The sequence below is a fragment of the Cryptomeria japonica genome, chromosome 5 (assembly GCF_030272615.1).
Source record: "Cryptomeria japonica chromosome 5, Sugi_1.0, whole genome shotgun sequence".
NCBI lineage: Eukaryota > Viridiplantae > Streptophyta > Pinopsida > Cupressales > Cupressaceae > Cryptomeria > Cryptomeria japonica.
This window is the reverse complement of record NC_081409.1, coordinates 802,330,802-802,353,644: the sequence shown is the minus strand read 5'-3', so window position 1 is coordinate 802,353,644 and position 22,843 is coordinate 802,330,802. Positions and strand designations below refer to the sequence as shown.

General features: G+C 34.4%; 3 protein-coding genes across 3 annotated transcripts; all 3 read right to left on the bottom strand.

Annotated features, from left to right (window-relative positions):
- Positions 1–4,488: 4,488 nt before the first annotated feature.
- LOC131876193 (L-type lectin-domain containing receptor kinase IV.1-like) lies at positions 4,489–5,514 on the bottom strand. Its single transcript, XM_059221023.1, has 4 exons — positions 5,356–5,514; positions 4,975–5,307; positions 4,759–4,847; positions 4,489–4,561 (listed from the first exon to the last, which is right to left on the bottom strand). The coding sequence occupies exons 1-4, from the start codon at positions 5,512–5,514 to the stop codon at positions 4,489–4,491; spliced, it is 654 nt and encodes a 217-aa protein (XP_059077006.1).
- LOC131075561 (L-type lectin-domain containing receptor kinase S.4-like) lies at positions 4,585–9,131 on the bottom strand. The gene is made up of 2 exons (XM_059221756.1): positions 6,122–9,131; positions 4,585–5,873 (listed from the first exon to the last, which is right to left on the bottom strand). The coding sequence occupies exons 1-2, from the start codon at positions 6,264–6,266 to the stop codon at positions 5,617–5,619; spliced, it is 402 nt and encodes a 133-aa protein (XP_059077739.1). The 5' UTR covers positions 6,267–9,131; the 3' UTR covers positions 4,585–5,616.
- A 522-nt stretch (positions 9,132–9,653) lies between these two features.
- LOC131075597 (L-type lectin-domain containing receptor kinase IV.3) lies at positions 9,654–12,253 on the bottom strand. The gene is made up of 2 exons (XM_058012450.2): positions 11,384–12,253; positions 9,654–11,135 (listed from the first exon to the last, which is right to left on the bottom strand). The coding sequence occupies exons 1-2, from the start codon at positions 12,216–12,218 to the stop codon at positions 9,898–9,900; spliced, it is 2,073 nt and encodes a 690-aa protein (XP_057868433.2). The 5' UTR covers positions 12,219–12,253; the 3' UTR covers positions 9,654–9,897.
- Between the last annotated feature and the right edge of the window lie 10,590 nt (positions 12,254–22,843).

Here is a 22,843-nt window from a genome sequence, read left to right as displayed (position 1 = left end):
AGTTTGAGTTAATAAAATTTTTCTTTGTGCTTGAGATAAAAGTTATTTTTAATTTTTTGTTGCCTTTTGTTTTCATTGTCTGTGTTTTAGATTTCACAGATGGCAAGTGGCCATTAAGAATTTTTTTTAAGTACTTAATAGTCCTAATCTAACATGAATAAAACCAGGAGAAGCCTGAATCTTACATATCCATAGCAAAGGTGACAAAACCTAGGATTCACAAGGAGAGAGAACTCATTAAAAAAAATCCTGATGCTAACCAAACCTAGCAGAAATCAATATACTAATAAATTTAGAAACTAAAACGAAAACCAAGTGCAACCAGACACAACAAAGCAACAAATAAAACACTCTACCATCGAAAGCATGAACCAATGGCTTACTAGGTGGGAGAGAACTCCAACTTCCTATCCGCACAGATATCTTTACCCTTATGTAGCACAAATTTTTTTAGAGGAATCTCTTTTGAAGGAAATAGCCAAGATTCCAAGGAAGCTTTCACCTTAGAAATAGATGCTTCTAGCCTTGTAGTAGATGGGGACTCAAGATATCTTCTTTTCTTAGCCTGCCTACTAGCTATCTCATCCTGAATGTCACCGAAAACAACAAAGTTCTTCTTTGTGATTTCTCTATGTTGGTCAAACATATTCTCCATAGTTTTCCTCATTTCTTCCTAATTAGCCTAGAGAACCTCCACCATCTCGACAAAGTCATATACATTGTTTGTTTGACCAATTTTCTTTGTAATTTATTTAACTTAATTGTCCACTGCTTCCCATTTCCCGATCATTCCAGCCAATTTCTCCACCTCCATATACGCCCTCTACTCCTGCTCATCATCCACCCAACTAGAGGCTTTGGCCTCCACTTCAAGAATAGCTTCAAGCTTGTTAATCGTCTTCTTTTCCACCTCAAATCTAACTAGCAGCCAATAGAAAACCGGTTCATGTTTATTGAACCACTCAAATAGTTTGTTAACCATGTCCTTAGCCACAAAGAGGAGAAATTCCGCCTTGAAAAAAACACTATATGGGGAGAATTTAGGTGAGGTCCTATATTTAGCATTTCCCGAGGGATTAACCCTAGTAGGAACCTTCTGAGGTTTATTAGAAGCAACAATAGTAGATTGATTGACTAAAAACTCAACACATATGCCCAAACCCAAACTCGATTCAGGAGGTTTAACATTAGGGCCAGTGGAAGGGGTTAAACTCTGATGGAACTTATAGAGATGCAAAATAAGCCTCTGATGTAGGGGAAGGAAGCCCTTAGAATTATCAAGCTCAACAAATTGAGAGATAGAAGTAAAAATCCAAAAGGGAAAATTTATCCTTACCCCATGCCAAAGGTGATTGAGCATCAGGAACAATTGAGAGTGAAACCTGAGTGAAACCTTTTGAAGCGTCTGTCGAGACTCGAGAGTGAAGAATTTTATCAAGAGCATGGTTGTGTTCTTTCAAACACTAGGAAAGTTGTTCACTTTGAAATAACTTTGGTGACAGGCCACCTTTTCACTTGGGCCCAAAAACCTTTTAAAATATTTCTTATAATACCCTTTTGACTTCTTTTGGAAGGTCTTACCCTCTATGGGCAACCCCATCACCACAACCATAGTCTTTGTTAACACAATAATTTTCACCTTCCCCACTTGTTCATTAGAAATTGCAAGGCGAAATCCCTTCATACCCTCCACATAATTTTCTAAATCACCCTTAACAACTTTCTCCCAGATGGCAACATTAGCTTTATACTTATCATAGGAATCCGACTATGTTAGGATTAAGTCTCCCCCCATCTTAGAGGCAGAAAACCCAGAGCTAGAAGCCAAGGTAGCTTTGTACAAGCCAAAATGGAAATATCCCTTTTCAAGGAGGGTAAAGAAAAAATTGCATTCCTTACCATTAATAGCAACAGTCCACCTCGAAAAAAAATGTGTTCATTCTCTTTTGTGGCTTTCTTAGCCTCTTCAGATCTGGAAGCTTTCTTTGTGGTGTCGGTTGGATGTTCAGTGTCTTTCCATTTTGTGGATGTATATGCTCTGCTCCCTTGTTATGTAGGTTTGTTCGAGGCTTTTGATCCATGGGGACAGGCATATTTATTGGGGTTTTTCTTTGGGGCTGCCTGTGTCCCTCTAGTACGTGCTTTCGGTGGTAGTAGTGCTAGGGCTTGGTTCCTATGTGGCAGCTTTGAGGCTTCCTCTGTCCCCATTGGGGTTTTCCTCCATCTTGGTTAGTCAGCCTTGTGCTTTGTTGGCTACAAATTTCTCTCTTGGGCTTATGCTGTCGTTACTCTACTTCTCATCCTTTTCTCTCCTATTGAGGTGGAGATCCCATTGGTGGGGATGGATAGAGTTTGGCTTTCTACCATCGATTCTTTACTTTGATTCTCCTTCAACTCATGCAAATTGGCCTTCTACCATGAATTCTTTCTCCAATGAATTCCTACCGCTCTTTCTCTAATTTGGAGTAGGGCTGCAACCGTAAATCCACAGCTCGTGCTTATTGCACACTGATTACAATCCAAGATTGACTATTTGTTACCTTGAAAACCAGAGTGATGCACAAATCAATAACCAAAATTATAAGCAGGTCCATTATGTGCCTTTGCGCTAATTTCCTCTTTTTTCTCAATGGCTGTACTCTTCTCTTAACAATAATATCAACCCTAGACAGGCCTCTGCATTTTTCATTAACAGTGACTATCAAATACGATCCTTTCTGATAATGGCGATGATCTCCTTCGTCTCTCAGTTCAACCTAGCTTTGATACCACTTTGAAGGGTTGGATGGAGCTGAACACAACAAAAAAAAATTAACAAATTCAAACACACAGAAAGACACAGAAAATATAAACACATAAATTAATAATTTGAATCAGACATTATCATGTGCTGCAGCACAAAACACATATTTTTATTGCTTGTAAATTACCCCACGATGGATTACAATGACCTCTTATTAATAGACGATTTCATGCAATTCATCTCAACTGAGATCAAATAAGAACTATTACATGTTAGATGGTTACTAGGAGAATAGATGGGGAGGCTGCGAGTAAACATATATTTAACTGCAACCAAATCTTTAGGAATGTGGGGAACGATTACATTGAAGTGAAGTGAAGTTTCAACTTGACTGCAGAGAATAATATGCAGACTGATTTTTAATTGTCTTAACTGCTGTTTTAAGAGTGGAAACTAAGGCTCACTGTAAACAGTGGTGGAAGAAATTACATTCCATAAAAACAACATAAATTCGAATTCGAGGTTAGTTCTTTGGGTCCAGTAGGTTTCAAACGGATAATTAAAACTTATTCTACTTTGCTTCTAAAACCTTAAACTGCATAAATTTGTGGCAAGGCCTATTCTTTATGTTTTGACGCTCTCTAACACAAAAATATGATGCCAAGCCTAATTTATTAATTTCTGAATCTTTTAAATGAATATACTCGAATGAAATAACTAATCTGTGAAGGTTATGAAGCCTTTAAACCAAAAAATTAGATAAAAGAGATAAATCTAAAGAATAACTTATTCCATCTAGTATGCCAGGCAAAATGTATATTTCGTGTTAGTGAAGATCTGGAATGCATTGATTTGATGTTAAAATTGATCTATTTAATTTTATTCATTTCAAGGCTGAGGCTTTCCAATGCCTAAACTTGAAGAAAAAACATATTTGCTGTGTTTTTTAATCTCTCAAATATAAAACCTACTTATTTAACTTTCGAAGGCTTCAAATACAATTTAAATAATCTGTTTCCTGTCTACAACTCTCAATAATGTATTTGAAACACAACCTACCTTATCCTAGTCTTTCGAATGCAGAAACTTGTAGAAAATATTGCTCTTCATTTTTGAAGCTTTGAAACACATAATTCCAATAAAACCTATCCTAATTTGTTTTTGGAGTTTTTAAACTTGTATATTTAAATAAAAAATATGAACAAAACCACTATAAACTTAGTGGTTTCAGTTCTAAAGGCCGTTTGATCTTATACTCCAAACTATGAGTGAAATATTTATTCAGATTTGTAAAGATTCGATGTCAAGGAGAGTGAATCAGCTAAATGGCTTATAATTATGCCCACGACCCTCCTTGCTGTTTGCTGTTGAAATGGATAAAGAATTTATTTAAAAAATATCTTTAGTTATAAATTCTGTAAAACTAATTTATGAATTAAAAAATACTAATTTCTAATTTAGTTTTTCAAATAAGATTATTAATAATTAATCGAGAAATATTCATTACAGAAGTATTGTCTAATTTTAAGGTTTAAAAAACTCTTATAACCTTTATACATGTAGTGACTTGCCATCTGCAAGAAAATCTTATCTGACAAATACATCCAGTGTTAAACCTAATTTGAATGTGCCTCTCCATGTTTAAATCTGGGTGAACGACATTTTAACAAATATCATCTTCACCAATTATCTTAACAATTTTAACTACGACTCTTTAATCTTTAACAGACAATAACGATATTAATCTACATCTTCAAAAGAGAATAGGTAAAGAGATTCAACGACTGCACGGCATTGAAGCCAGACAACAGAGAATTACTGCTCACCACAGCACAAACATATAAGCAGAAGTCCGCTGAAATTAAACATAAAGCATGAGCCCAAGACGACTTCTAAACTAATCTATCTACATCTACATCATAATCAATCCCAAAACCATGTCTTGTTGAAGTGGTTGGATGACTTCTTGAAGTGGTTGCATGAACAACACCAGTGGCATAATCTAAGTAACTCACATCGTAAGGAATCGAAAGAGCCTGATCAGTGGCAAATGAAGCTTCTCCTTCAAGTATTTGCAGTACTGTCCTAATGCCAAGTCTTTTCTCTGGTTAAGGATGAGAACAAAACAATCCCAATTTTAGTACTATTTCCATTTCTTCCACATCATAGAAACCCTCAAAATTTGGATCAGCTGCGTGCAAGATTTTTCCATTTTGATATAGATCCTTTACCCAATCCAACATAATAGTCTGTTCACTACCCTTGGTCAAATCTATAGGCCTCCTGCCACATGCAACTTCCAGTAAAACAACGCCAAAACTGAATACGTCCGAGCTTGGAGTAACTTTCCCTGTGTATGTGACTTCAGGAGCGATATACCCAATAGTCCCCACGACCCGAGTTGTCTGTGAATTTTGAGTATGGTCGTACAAACGAGCAAGCCCAAAATCTCCAAGTTTTGCATTAAGCTCCGAATCCAGCAACACATTGCTGGATTTCACGTCTCTGTGCACCAATCTGCGTTCCCATTGCTCGTGAAGATATAACAACCCTCCAGCGATGCCCTTCAGAATTGCGTATCATCGATCCCAAGACAGTACTTCCGTTTTTGCCTCTGGGTTAAGGAATATCAATTTTTCCAGGCTTCCGTTTGCCATGTAGTCATAAACAGTAAACAACTGTTTGCTCTTCCTACACCGGCCTCGCAATTGAACAAGGTTTCTGTGCTGGAGACGACCCACACTGGAAATTTCTGAAATAAATTCCTTCATTCCTGCAGTGGAGTCCCTTGTGATGCATTTCACTGCAACTTCAACTCCGCTTCTGGAGAGAACGCCCTTGTAAACCCGTCCAAAACCCCCGAGGCCCACCAGCTAGTCATCACTGAAGTTTTGTGTGGCAGCTTTTAGCTCTTCGTATGGAATTCTGTGAGGCCAAAACTCTAGCTCCCATTCTTCAATCAAATCCCTCTCTTTTATTTCTTTCACTTTAACTAATGCAAAGAAAACGGCAACAAATAACACAACCAGAGATGCTGCAGTTACACCAACCATGAAGCCTACGGATCTAGTTGTCTGCTTTTTTCTGATCAATGAAGGGAGATACGACAGATTTACGGTCGGGGCTTTACCTGATAGAAGTGTAGGCCCAGATGAATATACCAGCACAGAAGATAAAACAACCATACAACTTGAATATAAAACAAAAGGATTTATTATTATTATTCTAAATTAAAATGTCCCTGCGCTTTTCTAATCAAACCTTATAATAAATCTTATAAGAAAAACATAAAGCTAGTTTTAAAATCTGAAATTTTAGGTTTTAAGGGTATACCCAATCTCCTATTCAAAAACTATTTCAATACAATATTTACATTACCTTCTGTACTGAAGCTCCAGCCGAGAATATGATGATCTTCAATTGCTTGAGACCCAGTCGATGCAGAAAACCCCACATACACGTTTTCCTTCAAAACTGCAGAAAGATTAAATTTCGTAACAGATATCAAAGGCCGCATAGGCATAAGAAAAACATAAAGCTAGTTTATGCTTGATGGTGGCATCATTTGACCACTTTGACAAATTTCAATTTGGAGCATGCATTCAAGACACAAGTTTCAATCAGCCATGGTAGAGGCAAAGGAAGATCAAATTACAAAGGCAGAGGATGAAATTCATATAGAAGTGGAAGAAGCGGCCCATCAAGCTCAAGTGGAAGAGGTAGCCATCAAACATCAACTCAAAATCAACCCCAAAGCCAAAGGTAAGATAAATCTTCAATCCAATGTCATTATTGCAACAAGTTTGGACATTATTTAAGTAAATGTAGAAAGAAATTGTAATGGATGGAATTTGCCACCTCAAGGATGATGAATCCACAAGGGCAAATTATCCGTCCAATTACCTCTTCGAACAGGCGCAACGCTGAGCCATGGGATAAAAAGAATGCTCTGGGTTTGTTAGAGAACCGAGACGACCCTCTGACAAGCTCTGCAAGGTTCTGTAACTGAGACAATAATGTGGACCCCAGACTACAGTGTGGACCCCAAACTGCAGTGCGGAACACGGACTGCAGCGCGATGCACTAATGTCCTAGGTGAATAGAACACAGAGTTAGGCAAAGGTATCTGGTTCTTACAAACAAAACACAAAACAACAACAAAAATAACTAAACTATCAACTATTTAACAAACTAACTAATTACAAACAAATGAATACAGAATGCACAAGATACGAATAAGATGAGTTGTATACTACTTAAAAAAAAAGGACAGAGCAAATGAAGAACCTGAGAGACGCTTAGATTTGGGACGCTAGCATGCGGCACTGTCATCTATGAGTCTTGCAAACACTAAATCTATAAATCAAAGCACTGGACTAAACCTATACCTATGCACATTGGAAAGGGGAAAAATGTTGGGGTTGTATTGGGGCCTACCTCAATCAGACCCCTGTTTAGGTGTTTCCACCACCACAGACAGCCAGATTGGTACAGATTGGAAAAATAGATAACTTGGAATAAATTGGTAAATTGATAAATAGATGCAATAAGAAATTTAATTCCTATTGCATGCAAATGAATATTGGAATATTGGTAAATACACTAATTAATGCAAAGGACTCATTGCATGAAAGTGAAATAAAGAGAGAGTAAGTTAGGAAATTAAACCCTTCTTGATATTTGGCACTATGAGTGTGATGAAGCTCACTTGGTAGATGAATTGGTAAGAAGCTGCCACGAGGTCAGGAAACTTGATGCTGGTATTGATAGCTTGCCTTTGATGTTGATGTTGCTTGAGATAGCTTGAGAGAGCACAAACATTAAGATAGCCAAGAACCCCAAAGTGGGAACCCTTTCAAATGAGTTGAAGAGGGTTTTTAATTCGAAGCAAGTGCGGGGAGCCATTACGGCACGACGCGGGCCAAGGGACATGCGTCGGCGCGCATATGAGTCACTGACACTTTTGAATTCTTACCATTTTCCGGGACTTTAGTGTGGCGTGCAGACGTCCCCACGTCGCGCTGTTGTACATTGGGAATATGCCCCAAAGGGTTGGCAAGGCTAGGCAATGATCCTTGTAATGAAGGCTTTACGATGACAAAATGTTACAATTTCAATTACAGGGTCGTCATAAATGCCTTAGGCATCATGCAAACATGTCATAAATGCACCAGGTACAATTTAGAACACTACTAAAACAATATGATTCTAGATAGCAAAGTGACTCCTTCCACACCCATTCAAGGTAAACAAAGTGGTCAAAAGACACTATCATCAAGCATAAGGACAACCCCACATATTCAAGCAAATACTCCATCAAATTTGCAGCAAACACCATCTTCAATTGGTACTCTCGGTGCTAGACCATCAAGTCCACATTCAGCAAGTTCAAGTGACATGTCGAACCCCACATTAGCAAGCTTAAGGAGGCAAAAAAATAAGAAGCTTAAGAGACATTTATGAGCAAAATGAAGGTGAAAACAATGGAGGTCTGTCTTCTCTCTTTTCTTTATATTCACATGTTGAAGATCAATTTGCAGACATCTTTACAAAGGCAGTGGAAAAATAAAGCTTTATGCATCAAAGAAGGGAGTGTTAAAATTAATCCCAACCACCCACCTACTTCTCTGTAGACTGATTACATTCTCTACTATCCATTTTATTTATTCAACCAGACCGTGTCTATACCTTCTCATTCACTCAATAGGACAGTTCGAAAATTCAAACTTCTTTTAAAATCTGCATTGTAGATACAATATTTAAGGTTTTTTATTTTGTTGCTGTCCTTGAGGATTGGAATACACAGAAAGACAATTTTTAAAAGGTTTGTATGACAAAGAAAAATCTATAAAAACTAGGTAGCTGTAGCAATAGCAGTAAACAAAAAACAGGGGCAGTTTTGGTATAAATTTGGAAAAACAGAGAGAACAGAGAGAAGGGACATAAGCTTATGTATTATTGCAGCCTGAGCAGGGGACTCTGTTTTCAGTAATATTTCTCAGCATACAATGAATAGCAGCTCTATGTGATTTCGTTTCTAATCTTTCAAATGAATATATTCGAATGAAATCTTTACGAAGTTTATGAAGCCTTTAAACCCCAAAAAAAAAGAGAAAATGACATTTCTTAGCTATATAATCAGCATAACTTATTCTATCTAGTATGCCAGGCAAAAAGTATATTTCGTGTTAGTGAACATCTGGAATGCATTAATTTGATAGCAAAACTGATCTATTTAATTTCTGAAGCTTCCGATATGCATTTGAGGCGAAAACTAATCATTTCAAGTCTGAGGCTTTCCAATGCCTAAATTTGAAGAAAAACTTATTTACTGAAGTCTCAAATACCTATATTTTAAGCTATACAATTTAAATAATCTATTTAGTGTCTAAAATTCTAAATAAATTATTAAAGTCCTAATCTTTAAAAAGGAGAAACTTGTGGAAAAGATTGCTCTTTGTTTTTGGAGTTTTTAAACTCGTATATTTCAATAAAAAATATGAAAAAAAATAATAATAAACATAGTGGTTTCAGTTCTAAAGGTCTTCATATCTAATACTCCAAACTATAAGTGAAATATTTAGTCGGATTTGTAAAGGTTCGATGTAAAGGAGAGTGAATCAGCTAAGTAGCTTATCATTATGCCCACGACCCTCCTTTCTGCTCGCTGTTGAAAGAGGTAATGAATTTATTTAAAAAATATCTCTTGTTATAAATTTTGTATCACTAATTTATCAAATTAAAAAATAGCAATTTCTAATGTTTTTTTTCAATTAAGGATTATTAATAGTTAATTAAGCAATAGTCATTACAAAAGTATTGCGTAATTGTAAGGATTAAAGAATTCTTAATCAACCTTTAGGCAAGAAAAACTTATCTGACAAAGCCATTTTGTGTTAAAGCTAAGTGGTGGACGAAATTTTTATCAAATATCATCTTCAACAATTATCTTAACAAATTCAACTACAACTCCTCCATCTTTAGCAGATAGAATAAGTACATTAATCTACATCTTTAAAAGAGAATAAGTACAGAGATTCACCGACTGCTCAGTAGTGGAGCCAGACAACAGAGAAATTCTGCTAACAAAAGCACAACCATATAAGTAGAAGTCCGTTGAAATTAAACATAAAAGCATGAGCCCAAGGCTTCTTCTAAACTAATCTACCTACATCAGGATCAGAATCAGTACCAAAACCATGGCTTGTTGAAGTGGTTGGATGACTTGTTGAAGTGGTTGCATGAACCACACCAGTGGCATAATCTAAGTAACTCACATCGTAAGAAATCGAAAGAGCTTGATGAGTGGGAAATGGAGTTTCGCCCTCCAGTATTTGCAGTACTGTTCTAATGCTAAGTCTTTTCTCTGGTTTAGGATGAGAACAAAACAATCCCAATTTCAGTACTCTTTCCATTTCTTCTACATCATACAAGCCATGAAGATTTGGGTCAGCTGCATGCAAGATTTTTCCATTTCGATATAGATCCTTTACCCAATCCAACATAATAATCTGTTCACTACCCTTGGCTATATCTATGGGCCTCCTGCCACATGCAACTTCCAGTAAAACAACGCCAAAACTGAATACATCGGAGCTTGGAGTAACTTTCCCTGTGTATGTGACTTCGGGAGCGATATAACCAACAGTCCCCACGACTCGAGTTGTCTGGGGATTTTGAGTATGGTCGTATAAACGAGCAAGCCCAAAGTCTCCAAGTTTTGCATTAAGCTCTGAATCGAGCAACACATTACTGGATTTCACGTCTCTATGAACCACCCTCCGTTCCCATTGCTCGTGAAGATATAACAACCCTGTAGCGATGCCCTTCAGAATTGCATATCTTCGTTCCCAACACAGTACTTCTGTTTTTGCCTCTGGGTTAAGGAATATCAATTTTTCCAGGCTTCCGTTTGGCATGTAGTCATAAACAATAAACAACTGTTTGCTTTTCCTGCACCAGCCCCGCAATTGAACAAGGTTTCTGTGCTGGAGACGACCCACACTGGAAATTTCTGAAATAAATTCCTTCATTCCTGCAGTGGAGTCCCTTGTGATGCATTTCACTGCAACTTCAACTCCGCTTCTGGAGAGAACGCCCTTGTAAACCCGTCCAAAACCCCCGAGGCCCACCAGGTGGTCATCACTGAAGTTTTGTGTGGCAGCTTTTAGCTCTTCGTATGGAATTCTGTGAGGCCAAAACTCTAGCTCCCATTCTTCAATCAAATCCCTCGCTTTTATTTCTTTCACTTTAACTAATGCAAAGAAAACGGCAACAAATAACACAACCAGAGATGCTGCAGTTACACCAACCATGAAGCCTACGGATCTAGTTGTCTGCTTTTTTCTGATCAATGAAGGGAGATACGACAGATTTACGGTCGGGGCTTTACCTGGTAGAAGTGTAGGCCCAGATGAATATACCAGCACAGAAGATAAAACAACCATACATCTTGAATATGAAACAAAAGGATTTATTATTATTATTCTAAATTAAAATGTCCCTGCGCTTTTCTAATCAAACCTTATAATAAATCTTATAAGAAAAACATAAAGCTAGTTTTAAAATCTGAAATTTTAGGTTTTAAGGGTATACCCAGTCTCCTATTCAAAAACTATTTCAATACAATATTTACATTACCTTCTGTACTGAAGCTCCAGCCGAGAATATGATGATCTTCAACTGCTTGAGACCCAGTCGATGCAGAAAACCCCACATACACGTTTTCCTTCAAAACTGCAGAAAGATTAAATTTCGTAACAGATATCAAAGACCGCATAGGCTTCTCCATCCCGTACATTGCAACACTCACATTAAGCCGGTCTTCTTCGTGATCGTAATCAATCCAGACTTGCTTGTTTTCTCCACTTTTCAGACTGAAATTGTTAAAATGATCATCGTCCAACCAATAGGCTGCCGGCTGAGATTCAAAGGACTTAACACCGTTGAGGTTAACTCCAACATGGTTGTCATCTATATCGCCAACATCAGGGTCATATGCCGTATCAAATTCGACTGCCAAGAAATGGTTGGATTGCAGACCATTTGCTTTAGGGGAGGCTATTCCGAGGTACTGGGAATCTTGGGCGCCCACAAAGGAGTTACTGGAAGCCATGATAAAAACCATCCCATTCCCGCCCTTGCCTTTAGATGGAACCCCTATGTACATAACAAAGGTAGTGCTGAAGGGTAAAATTGAATTATTGCTGGCTTTTATTTTGATGGGGTTGGGGTAAAGAACACGACCTATTGAATTAGGGGTTTGATTAGTTAGGATGACCACCCGCTGCGAGTGTATGGAAGCATCCTTCTGTAGCATTATGTTGGATTCGTTGAAAAGCCCATAGGTGAAAATGTCGGCGCAGGCAAAGTGTGAGCAACACAATAGCCATGGCAGCACTATGAGAAAACAGGAAGTTAGCTGGCAAAAGGTAAGGATTGTTTCCTGGAAGAAAACCAGTCTTGTCATCCTCATTTAACTTGTGGAGGACGGTGTACCTGCACTTCAGAATGAATGTACTCCTTATACTGTCTGGTTATTTTAGTTTGGCTAAGTCAAAGTTATAGATAATGTTGATTTTAAAAAATAATTAAAGTTTATTGTGAAAGATTTTTTTAATTTGTTGATAAAATTGATTAATTGTGAATGATTTTAGACAGTGAAGTCTTGTGGAGTATAAAGATTAGAATTCTAAGAGATATCAGTATAGATTCATTTATTTTATCAAATAACAAAATTAAAATCAGTTTTCAATTGATACTAAAAGATAATATTGAAAGTCACATTCATATAATTAATATAAAGAAAAAACTTGTACTATTTTAAGAAATAAAAATTAAGTCAAACTTGTACTATCATATCATGGCACAAAACTAAGTCAAACTTGTACTATAATTTTTCTATTGAAAATTTTGAAATTTTGTATACTGTCAGATACGAAAAGGTGGTATTCCTAACTGCATTAATGTGTAGAAGATAAAAGTGCCACAATTTAGAGGAAATGTCAAAGAACGCACGTGGATTTCTTTTCACTTGGCTTTCTATACAAACCCTTATTTATTCGCAGAAAATTATATTTCCAATGCGTTTTCTTTTTTTTAAGGTGAGTCCAAAATGACAGGCGTGATAACGCACCAGTGGAACGGAATCTACAAATTATATTTACATGTTAATAATTTAAATCGAGGGAAATTGGGATAAATATAAATCATTTAAGTATTCTTATTAAAATTAGAGTTGTCATTAAAATTAGGGTTAGGGTTAAGTTATGATTATGATTTAAATAGTGTAAGGATTAAAGATTAATTAGAGTTAGGAATAACCTTAGATTAATGTTTAAACAAGATTAGCATTAGAATTCATGTAGAGTTAGATGAAATATTTTATTAGGGTTAAGGTTACAATTAGGGTTAGAATTAGTTCTAGAGATACAATTCAGTCTAGTTTAAAATAGGGCTAGATTCAATTTTAGATTAGCATTCAAATTAGAAAGAGAGATAGGGCTAGGGTTAACCAAAACACTAATAGTAACACTAACACTATGTCCACTTGTAATCACAACCCTACTACTATTGTTAACCCTAATCTTGCTACTAATGTTAACCTTAACCTCAAAAATTGTAGGATTAGGTTTTATTATTGTTAGGGTTAGGTTAGGGTAACCATAAATGTAACCTTAGAGTTATGGTTAGGGTTGATGTTAGGTTAATATTATTAATAACATTATACTAATAATAAATATTGAATAATATTATAACATTACTAAAAAAAAAAATTATGATATGATAATTTTTAATAAGTTATTGGGGATGACCGGACAATGCAATGGTTAGCTATGAACCTCCTACATTGGAAAATATTGGTTTCGAGTTTTCTGGAGTCCCATGTGTCCCACACATAGGCAATGGAGAGATAAGATGATGCTTGGGCATGGAAGGGAGGATGACACAAGGAGATATAAGGTTGTGGTATCACTAGTTCATAGCTCTAATCAAAAGAGATTCAACTTCGGCCCATTACCAAGTAAAAAATAAAAATAAAAATAAAAATAAAAAATTATTATAAGTTATTAATATAATATAGTATTAATAAAATATTATACCATTAAGATTATGGTTAGCATTCAAATAGAATTAAGGTCAGGGATTAGTTACAATTATGGTTAACATTAGACTGGTAATGGTATAATTTTGAATGGTTAACAGTTAGGGTTAGTATTATATTAGAGTTAGGTTTTGTAATGGTATAATTTGGAATTAGGGTTTTAATTAAGATAATAAAACCACAAACAATCTCAAATTAACCAAAAAATGTGGAAATAAGAGTGAATCTAATAGATCTAGCCTTAATCCAAATAAGGAAAGGGCTAAAAGTATGATTAGATTCACCTAGTGTTGGGGTTTTCTTCTTTTCTAATGTTGAAATGGATTGATAATTATAAATTAGGGTAAATCAAAGGATAAATGAAGTGAATTGTCAAAAACATGCTATTACAGATATCCCACAGAGCCACAAAATGAGATCTGGGCAAAAGAAGATGTTTAGAACCTGTTACCATAAGTTTGGCCTAACTTTTAGGACTAGGTAGTACATATTTTCCCCAGTCCTCTAATTTTTTCTTCATCAAAAGTTGAACTTGTTCGTCACAATTGATTATGCCAAAATTGCCAACTATAGCTTGTTGTCTTAGATTTCAGCATGGTTGAAATCATGAGGCAACCCTACAAAACGAGTCTATTTCGTACCTCACATCCTCTGAGAAAGATTAATCAACCTTGTCGATTAGTCACTTTTCATTTTTTGTCTTTATGTTTGGTCGTTTAGAAGTTAGAAAGTTTTTTATGTTTTGAATAACAGGTCAGACTGTAAAGTCCGACCTTCAGTAAGTCATGTTAGCATATCGAACTTTAAAGTCTGATGTGCTAGTTTCCCTTGTGTTAAGTGACTAGTAGTTTTTGTTTGATACAAGTCAGACTTTAAAGTTCGACGTTCATTTTGTTTGATGCAAAGTGCAGGTCAAAGTTTTTTCTCCGACCTACAAATTTGTTATTTCCTACTTGCATATCGGACTTTAAAGTCTGATATGCAATCGTGATTGATTTTCCTTGCACATCGGACTTTAAAGTCGGATGTGTGAATATTGAGTTTCCTTCCCAGACTACATATCGGACTTTTAAGTCTGACATGCAGCTGCTTGTCAAGTTTTTCCCTTGCAGGTTGGACTGTAAAGTCTGACCTGCATATGATGTTTATTTGAACTCGTAGACCAGACTATAAAGTCTGACCTGCAAGTTTTTCCTAGTTTTTCCCTAGGTCATTTCTGACTCCTATTCCTTGTTCTAATCAATGAAATTTTCTTGTCCTATGGTGATCATTTTCAAAATAGTAATGATCCATGTTGAAATGTCTGAGCCCTCTCCCAACAAATCAACAGAGAAAAGAAGATGTGTTGATGAGATTGTTGATATGGAGCCAAACAAAGCTAAGATGTAAGCAGCTTTGGCTCGGTTTGAAGAATTTCAGAAATGCAATGAGGGGGAGATAGTAGAATAAAGTATCTCATTGACACTATCTTTTCATGTAGCTGCATCTTTAGGTGCTGCAAATTTTCTTGTAGTTGTACATTTTCTTTATGCATAAGTTGTAGTCAAGTGGGACTGTGTAGTTGAATTAGTCAATGGTGCCCATATTTTTCTCCACTCTTTACTTATATAAGGAGGACCCTCATTTGTAAATATTTATCTTTTTTATGCTTAGCAAAACTTTGCCAATTTTTTATCTCAATTAAGACTTTGTTCTTTTGATGTAAAAGTTGATTCAAAGAAATAAAGATAGCAATCCACTAGTTTCCAAACTTTGTGTTGGGCCGAAGATTTTGATTGTGATTGGAAATATTCTTATGTCTAGTTCTCATAATCATTTTTTATGTATGCTTAGCATGCTTATGAAAGAGATTTCTACTTATATAGATAGACTTTGTGTTATCTACATATTTGGGAAATATTCTGATAGTTAAGTGATTATGTGGGAAGCTTTGTATTTCTACTGATTACTTATAGTTTTTAGGAATCATTGACCACGTTTTGGAGACTTTGAGCTATAATTCATGATTAAAATTGTAATTGTGATAGTTAGTGTAATTACATCAAGTAAGACTTTGAGCTTACATGATTGTGAATATATTGAAGAATCATTGTAATACGTTTGTTAATTGTCAAGTTCAGTAGTTGTAAGAAATACCAATAAGTGAAGGGAAATACATGAATTCTGAAAAAAGAGAATTACATGCCCCGAACTTAAACTCAAATTTTATTTTACAAGTTGTTGAAATATTAAAATTCCACTAAGGGAACCTCCCCTTGCTAAGAGGAGAGACTTTGTCTCATCATAGTTGTGTGTGAAATACATATTTTTTCATTGGTACGCTAGGGACAAAATATTCACCCAACATAACTCCTGCACCTATTTCCTACACACATAAAAATAATGAAAGATGTGGTGGATATGGGTTTGCCTTAGGTCAAACCTCAACTTTGGAATTAAACATGAAATTGAAATGATAAATGTAATGAAAAATATAACAAAATACTTTCCTTTTGAGGGAAAGGTTGAATCTAAAATGAAATGCTTGAAATTGAAATGTATACCTTGATTAAGTTTTGTTTTATCTCCATACAAAGGCTTTAGGGTTTCATGTAGAATTCCTTCATAAAAAATTGATCATGGATGCCATCTTCAATTCTTGAACCCAATTTCACTTTTGCTCTAGTTCTTGATGAATGACTCATTGCTTGCTCACTTGAATTTCGTAAGGTTTAATTGAGATCATAATTTTGATTAATTTCAAATAGGGATAGACCTAATTTTATACTTGACTACTCGAAAACAAAATAAATATTTGGAGTAGGTTGACACAGGATCAAACTTCCTACTCATTTGAGATGACCATTATAGCGACCCAATTTAGGGCTTGATGAAGAGGACTAGGGTGTTGGGAACCCTAGTCCAAAAAATCAGAACTCCAACAAATGGGGAAGATAGTGAAAATGTGAGTTTAATAGGTGATGTGAGCATAATCAGTACAACTATCAGGTATCAGAAGTTGAAGCACCAAACTGAGGTCTAGGAGAGGACAAAATTACACATGAGTGTAATTTATGATGCTAGGCATACTCATGGTATGGTATAATGTTGCATTGAAAAAATTTCACCAAGACATCAAAGAGACAAGATGCACCAAGCCCCCAAGGACTTTAGGATCTTTATTACTCTGGTATCAAGATAGAAAGCATGACTACATTGACCTAGTGAGATTTTCTTACTATAAGCCAGGAAAATGAAAAATACCAAATTACAAAGAAAAAGGATCAGTTTGTAAATTAACTTGAGTATCGATAGCATGTCATAGTGTGTGCGTAAAGTGTAACATTGAGTGGAGTGTATGTCCCCAAGAAAGAAGAAACAAAAAGATAATGGTCACAAAACAAAAAGCACATTAGGGATCCAAAAACTCAAGGGTTCGTATGCTCTTATGATAAATAATATATATCAAGAATATTTTTGTTGAATTGACCTCATTCCCCAAAGGTAGTGGAACTATGAATACAATGAAAGAAGAGCGCAACTGATAATAAACAAATTTCTTTTTGAGTCAACATGGAAGATACCAAAAAGAGATCTCAATGCTTTGCATCATCCCCAAGTCGATAACACAAAGCACATTTACAAATGATAGAACATGTATGACATAACATAGAGATCACATATAGAATAATGTCACAATAGATTTATCCTCTTTATTACCTTGCGCCAATGGAGTAACAAGGGTACTAACATAACACACAAAAATTCAAACAACACATTATGAGAGAAGTACATTACGAACAAGAAAACACACAGATGAGAATCCATGACATGAATGAAAATAGTCAACAAAATCATTTGCCTCCTAGAATTTCTTAACATCATCTAGCCCAATGGTGGACAAGATGCGTTAGGAGCCACTTCGAGCACAATATATGGAACTACTACAATTTACAAACAAGGACCATGCTCTAATGATAGATCACATTGTTTGTCACTAGGAGCTAGGGTTTTTTTTTTTTTAAATGTGAAGGTAAATCACAATTAATGTCAACAAGTTCATACATTTCATTAGAATCAATAGAATCAACATTGTTAGCATGAACAATATCATCATCCATATCATTATTTAGATTAAAAAAAATAGGATCTCTAACATGAAAAGAACTTGAACCATCATTTTTCTTAAAAAAAAATAATTGAGGTGATTTGATTTGAAATTCCTCCCTAGGGTTAGGTAAAGGCTAGACAAATGGGATCAAATCAAAATTTGGTGTCTTCAAAGAGGAGATGGTCTAGGAAGAAAGCTCACAAACCTTATCACAATGTCTTCATCGATATTCTCTTGGAAAATGATTCCTTTTAGTTTTAGCCAAGAATTTTGAAGGTTCAAGATCAATAGACATAGACTTCTTTTCTTCCCTTAAAGGAGGAGGAATAGAAGAAAACCCACTAGGTTGATAGATAAAAGATGTCAAGCACTTTCCTTTGTAAGACATAGGAGGCAGTACTGAGGCACATATAAGAGGAATAGAAGATGTAGGAAGAATACCAAGTCCATTATGAGGAGGAGGAATATCCATAGGTCTAGGGTCTCTAGGTTTACTCAAGGACGTGATCATCTTATTTTTCTACTTTTGATAATATAAGAAAAGGATTTTACTTCAAGGATTAAGAGGCTTAGGTTGTTCAGGTCAAAATTAATCAAGAGTGAAGTTTCCATGCTTTGTTGTGGGTTGGTAAAGGCTATGATTGATTGTTATAATAGTGCCATTATGAGGGAATTTAAAAAATTTATGAATTGCAGAAGGGATAGTTTTCATGGAAGAGAGCCAAGGATGTCCCAACTTCACATGAAATTGATCTTATGTAGGAATAATAGTAAGGTGAAATCTAAGCACTTAGTACCAACCTCAATGGGAGGAGTGATATAACCAATAGTAGGGAAAGAGAAACCATCATATACCTTAACCATAACATGAGATTTATCATATGTTACTTGATTAAATTGTTCAATATTTTTTTTTTATCTACTAATCACATTCACCATACATAGTATATGATTGAACATTCCTCATGAAAAAATTTCTTTGATCTTCATACTGATATATAATGGGCTATTAGGTGAAACAATAATCTCAATAGGATAAAAATTAATGCATAAATATTTTGGAGGTGTAGGTTTATCAACAAGATTCGCAATATTGTTGGATTCTATACCAAGGTCATTAGGATAAAAATAAGGACACTTAGACTCAACAACATTGGTAGAGTGAGAAGGCAAAGGATTGGTGAAGATTTGGAGGTTTTGATTAAGGGGAGATACAAATTTATTTCCTTGGTCATTCACACCAACTAAAAATATAACATTATTATCAATGAAATCTTAATCCCTCAACTTGGAACATTTTTCAACATCATGGTTAGGTTGACAATGATAATGACAAAAAGCTTTGGGATCATGGTAAGGTGGCAATGGTTTAGAAGTATCAATTTGTTTGATGGGAGGAAGTTGTAACACATTAAAATTTATCAACCTCAACGTTATACTATGCAAATACTTCAAAAGAGGAGTTAATTATTTTCTAAAGTATTTTGATAAAGGGGTCACACCTAAACTTGTGTCTGCCACTTGAGTGTTGATGTTTTTATTTATGTTGATAAAAATTTTGTTCGATTTGAACTTCACAAATGATTGTTGACCACTCTCATTCTTATCAAACATTCTCCTCATTTTTATTTATTTGATATCATAGTGGTTATGAAAAATGACATGAATTTTTTTTGGAAGATGTTGTTTAGTCTATTTCATGATGGATAGTTGTTATCCACACACACTATGAGAAGACAAGGTGGATAATAAGGCTCAATTTGTATTGATTTTGACTGCCTCTTTTGATGTTGAGAAGCCATGTTTTAGTTGCAGTCATTGCTAGTCTTTGAACACAAACAAAATTATTTCTTATCATTATGAAATTCTAGAAAAAGAAGGCATAACATAGACAACTCATACATAAGGAGCCATAACATCTCTTTTCTTATGCAAGTTGAAACTAGGGATGCCTCAATATTCAAATCATGGTGTGATGTATCATTATTGACCTCTACTTTTTTACACTAATGTTAAAGATGCGTATTATATCTCCCTACAAACTGTAGATCATATGGCTTGGATCAAGATCGATAAGTATTAGTAAAGAAACAAAAAGTCAATATATTGATCACTAAAATGAAAAGTGATGTGTCATAGATCACCATTTCAAACTCAAAATATTATTATGAATGTCAGTGCACTGAATCATACCATAACATTTTTTATATGTATAGAAATTTGGTAAAGATGAATGTTTGATGCACCTACAATGTAAGTCATATTTTCGCCAACATTTTAATTTTTTATGTAAACATACAAGAAAAGGTTTGGAGTTGATACTAGCACAAAAGTTTGATAGAGGTTTGTCAAGAAGGAGTTTCATAGAATAATTTTATTGGTTGTATAGGAAGAATAAGTACATTGAGTGGAAGGATTTATTATAAGGTTGTGCATCATAAAAGTTAAATTTCATTTATAATTGTTTCAGTTTTGGACATATAGCTTTGGAAAGTTTAAAATTCTTAATGCAGGATATAGAAAAAGACATGAAATTGTTATATTCAATTTGGGTTTAATCTTAACAACCATTAGATTTGAAAATACATAAAGATAAAAAAGGAAAGACTATAATTATGTATCGAAACAAGTTTAAAATTAGTGAATATTGGAAAGAAAGAAGAATTTTATTGCATGTCCATGTTTGTTCATAAACAACTATTATAATGTTCTCTAGAGTTTGAGTATTGCATGAAGAATAAAGTCGGCATTTGAAAAGTTGATAGTTGATTTTTTTGGCATTTGGATTACATAGTTAAGATACACACATTAGGCTACCCATATCTCCCACCATTTAGATATATTAAGACTTCTACACAAGTTAATACCAATGGTATGTATCAAAAGGCTAGAATGTTTTTTCAGCCACTACGATTGAGGTAGATGTTTGATTGCGTGAACAAAGTAAAAATGAACATGTTGTATCCGATTGTACCATATGTGAATTTTAGATTATCTAGTGAGAAAAGAAATGGAATTTAATTTGGAGCCATCCATTTCACACTTGATAAAACCTTTCAAGTTTTGAATGGATTTCAAAATAGTTATGATTGAAGTTTTAGGGCTATTGTTTCTACACGTAACAAGGCCTCCAAAGAATCACATGAGTCATCAAATTAATAAGAACTAACGAGTTCATACTAAGGGTGGTCGCATCAGAGGATGGAGGAATTTTGATCATATCAAGATACCTTCTCTCTCTAAGATAGTGTTTATAATGAGAAGTGTTTTTAGGTTTAGTTTCTTTCTTTTATTATTGTTGTTGATTTATATGAGGAATAAACATGTATTATGGAGTTTGATTTTTGAGACAGGTAAGGGATTTGGTGATGAGTGCAATATGGATTGTTGTCCAGCAAGCTTATGAGACAATGATTAAGAATTATGCCCTTCCAAGGATTATCCAAAAACTTGATGGAGCTCTACCACAACTCATTCTAGACTTTTGTAGAATAATTTATGAATATGTAATTTGAGAGTTTAGTACCAAGAGCTAGGGAGATTATATCAAAGCTACACCCTTTTGAGGGTCAAGAGACATATTGATGGAGATTTGATTGAATTAGGATTTTTTAATCAAAGAGATTTCTTCTGAAAAATGTGTACTATTTTATAATAAGATAATTTTATGATTTTAGGAGTACTTTTGCAAAAACAATATTATAATTTTAAAACTCTCACATGTATAAAGTTGAAGAAAAACCTAACCTATTTTAATTTTGAGGATTTCAAATGTGTATGTTTCCAAAACAAAATGGATCTATTTGAATTGCATTAATTTGAAGAAAATATTTTTAAGTTTTTTAATCTTTGAACTAATACATTTGAGGAAAAAGATTTAATTTCTAAAATAATGCTATTTGAAAAAATGAAATGAAATTTTAAAAGTTAGAACAAATAAAATAAAATACACTTGAAAATGTATTATCTATACTTAGATTACATAATTGTTTGATGTTATTTTTTTCTTAAACAATGACAAACATACTACCATATTTATTGAATTCATATAGATTTTTGGAAGATGTTATCTAATGTCTAGAAAAGCTTAAAAAAGAGAAACTTGGAAACTAATAAAAGATTCCCTATGATAGGAAGTTCAATGTAATGAATGACCATTATGTCGAGGACTCTAGTCAAAACCAAAATAAATATTATTATATAATAGCCCCCATAATGTCTATTTGGAGAGGATAATTAAAAAAATAATTATATAGAAACTTTTGTGAGATGTGACAAGTCTCTAAGTTTGAGTATTTTTACAATACCCAATGCTTTCATAAATATATTGGTAATTTAATCCTCCATTGCACAAAATGCAGCTCTACAACTTTTCTTTCAATCAAATTATAAACAAAGTGATAATTTAGCTCAATATGCTTAGATCTTTTGATTATCAAAAAAGTAATATTTGGACAATCTTGTAGATGTTGTGTTTCATCAAGTAGTCATCTAGTCCATAATTTTATTTGAGATGCTTTTGATAAACTAATATATTCAAGTTCTGTAGATGATAGAAAAAACTATTTATTACTTCTTCTTGTAGAAACTAGTCATGAGTCAAGATGAGGAATGTATCGTAAGTTTTATTTTCCATCGTCATTGTCACCTACATAAAAGGAATTGGTATATCTAACTAGAGTTAAGTCTTCTTCATATTTATATTTAATTGCAAGTTGCTAAATACATTTAATATATTTTAATATTCTTTTAGTTGCTTTCCAATGTTCAACATGGGGATCTATCATGTACTTGGATACAAACTCAACAACATATGCATAATTGGTCTAGTTATAGAAATGCACTTTTTGAATCCATTTAAAAATATTTAAACTAAATTTTGCATCTAAAAAAACTATTGTGTGAA

Bases quoted from the DNA above. Each gene is read 5' to 3' on its own strand.
- LOC131876193 (XM_059221023.1), bottom strand. From the start codon at position 5,514: ATGAAGGAATTTATTTCAGAAATTTCCAGTGTGGGTCGTCTCCAGCAC. The intron at 5,308-5,355 runs GCAAAAACGGAA...GCAATTCTGAAG, and splicing joins TGATATTCCTTAACCCAGAG to GGCATCGCTGGAGGGTTGTT. The intron at 4,848-4,974 runs GTAAAGGATCTA...ATCCTTAACCAG, and splicing joins AGACTATTATGTTGGATTGG to AGAAAAGACTTGGCATTAGG.
- LOC131075561 (XM_059221756.1), bottom strand. From the start codon at position 6,266: ATGCCTATGCGGCCTTTGATATCTGTTACGAAATTTAATCTTTCTGCA. The intron at 5,874-6,121 runs GTAATGTAAATA...CACTTCTATCAG, and splicing joins CTGGAGCTTCAGTACAGAAG to GTAAAGCCCCGACCGTAAAT.
- LOC131075597 (XM_058012450.2), bottom strand. From the start codon at position 12,218: ATGAGGATGACAAGACTGGTTTTCTTCCAGGAAACAATCCTTACCTTT. The intron at 11,136-11,383 runs GTAATGTAAATA...CACTTCTACCAG, and splicing joins CTGGAGCTTCAGTACAGAAG to GTAAAGCCCCGACCGTAAAT.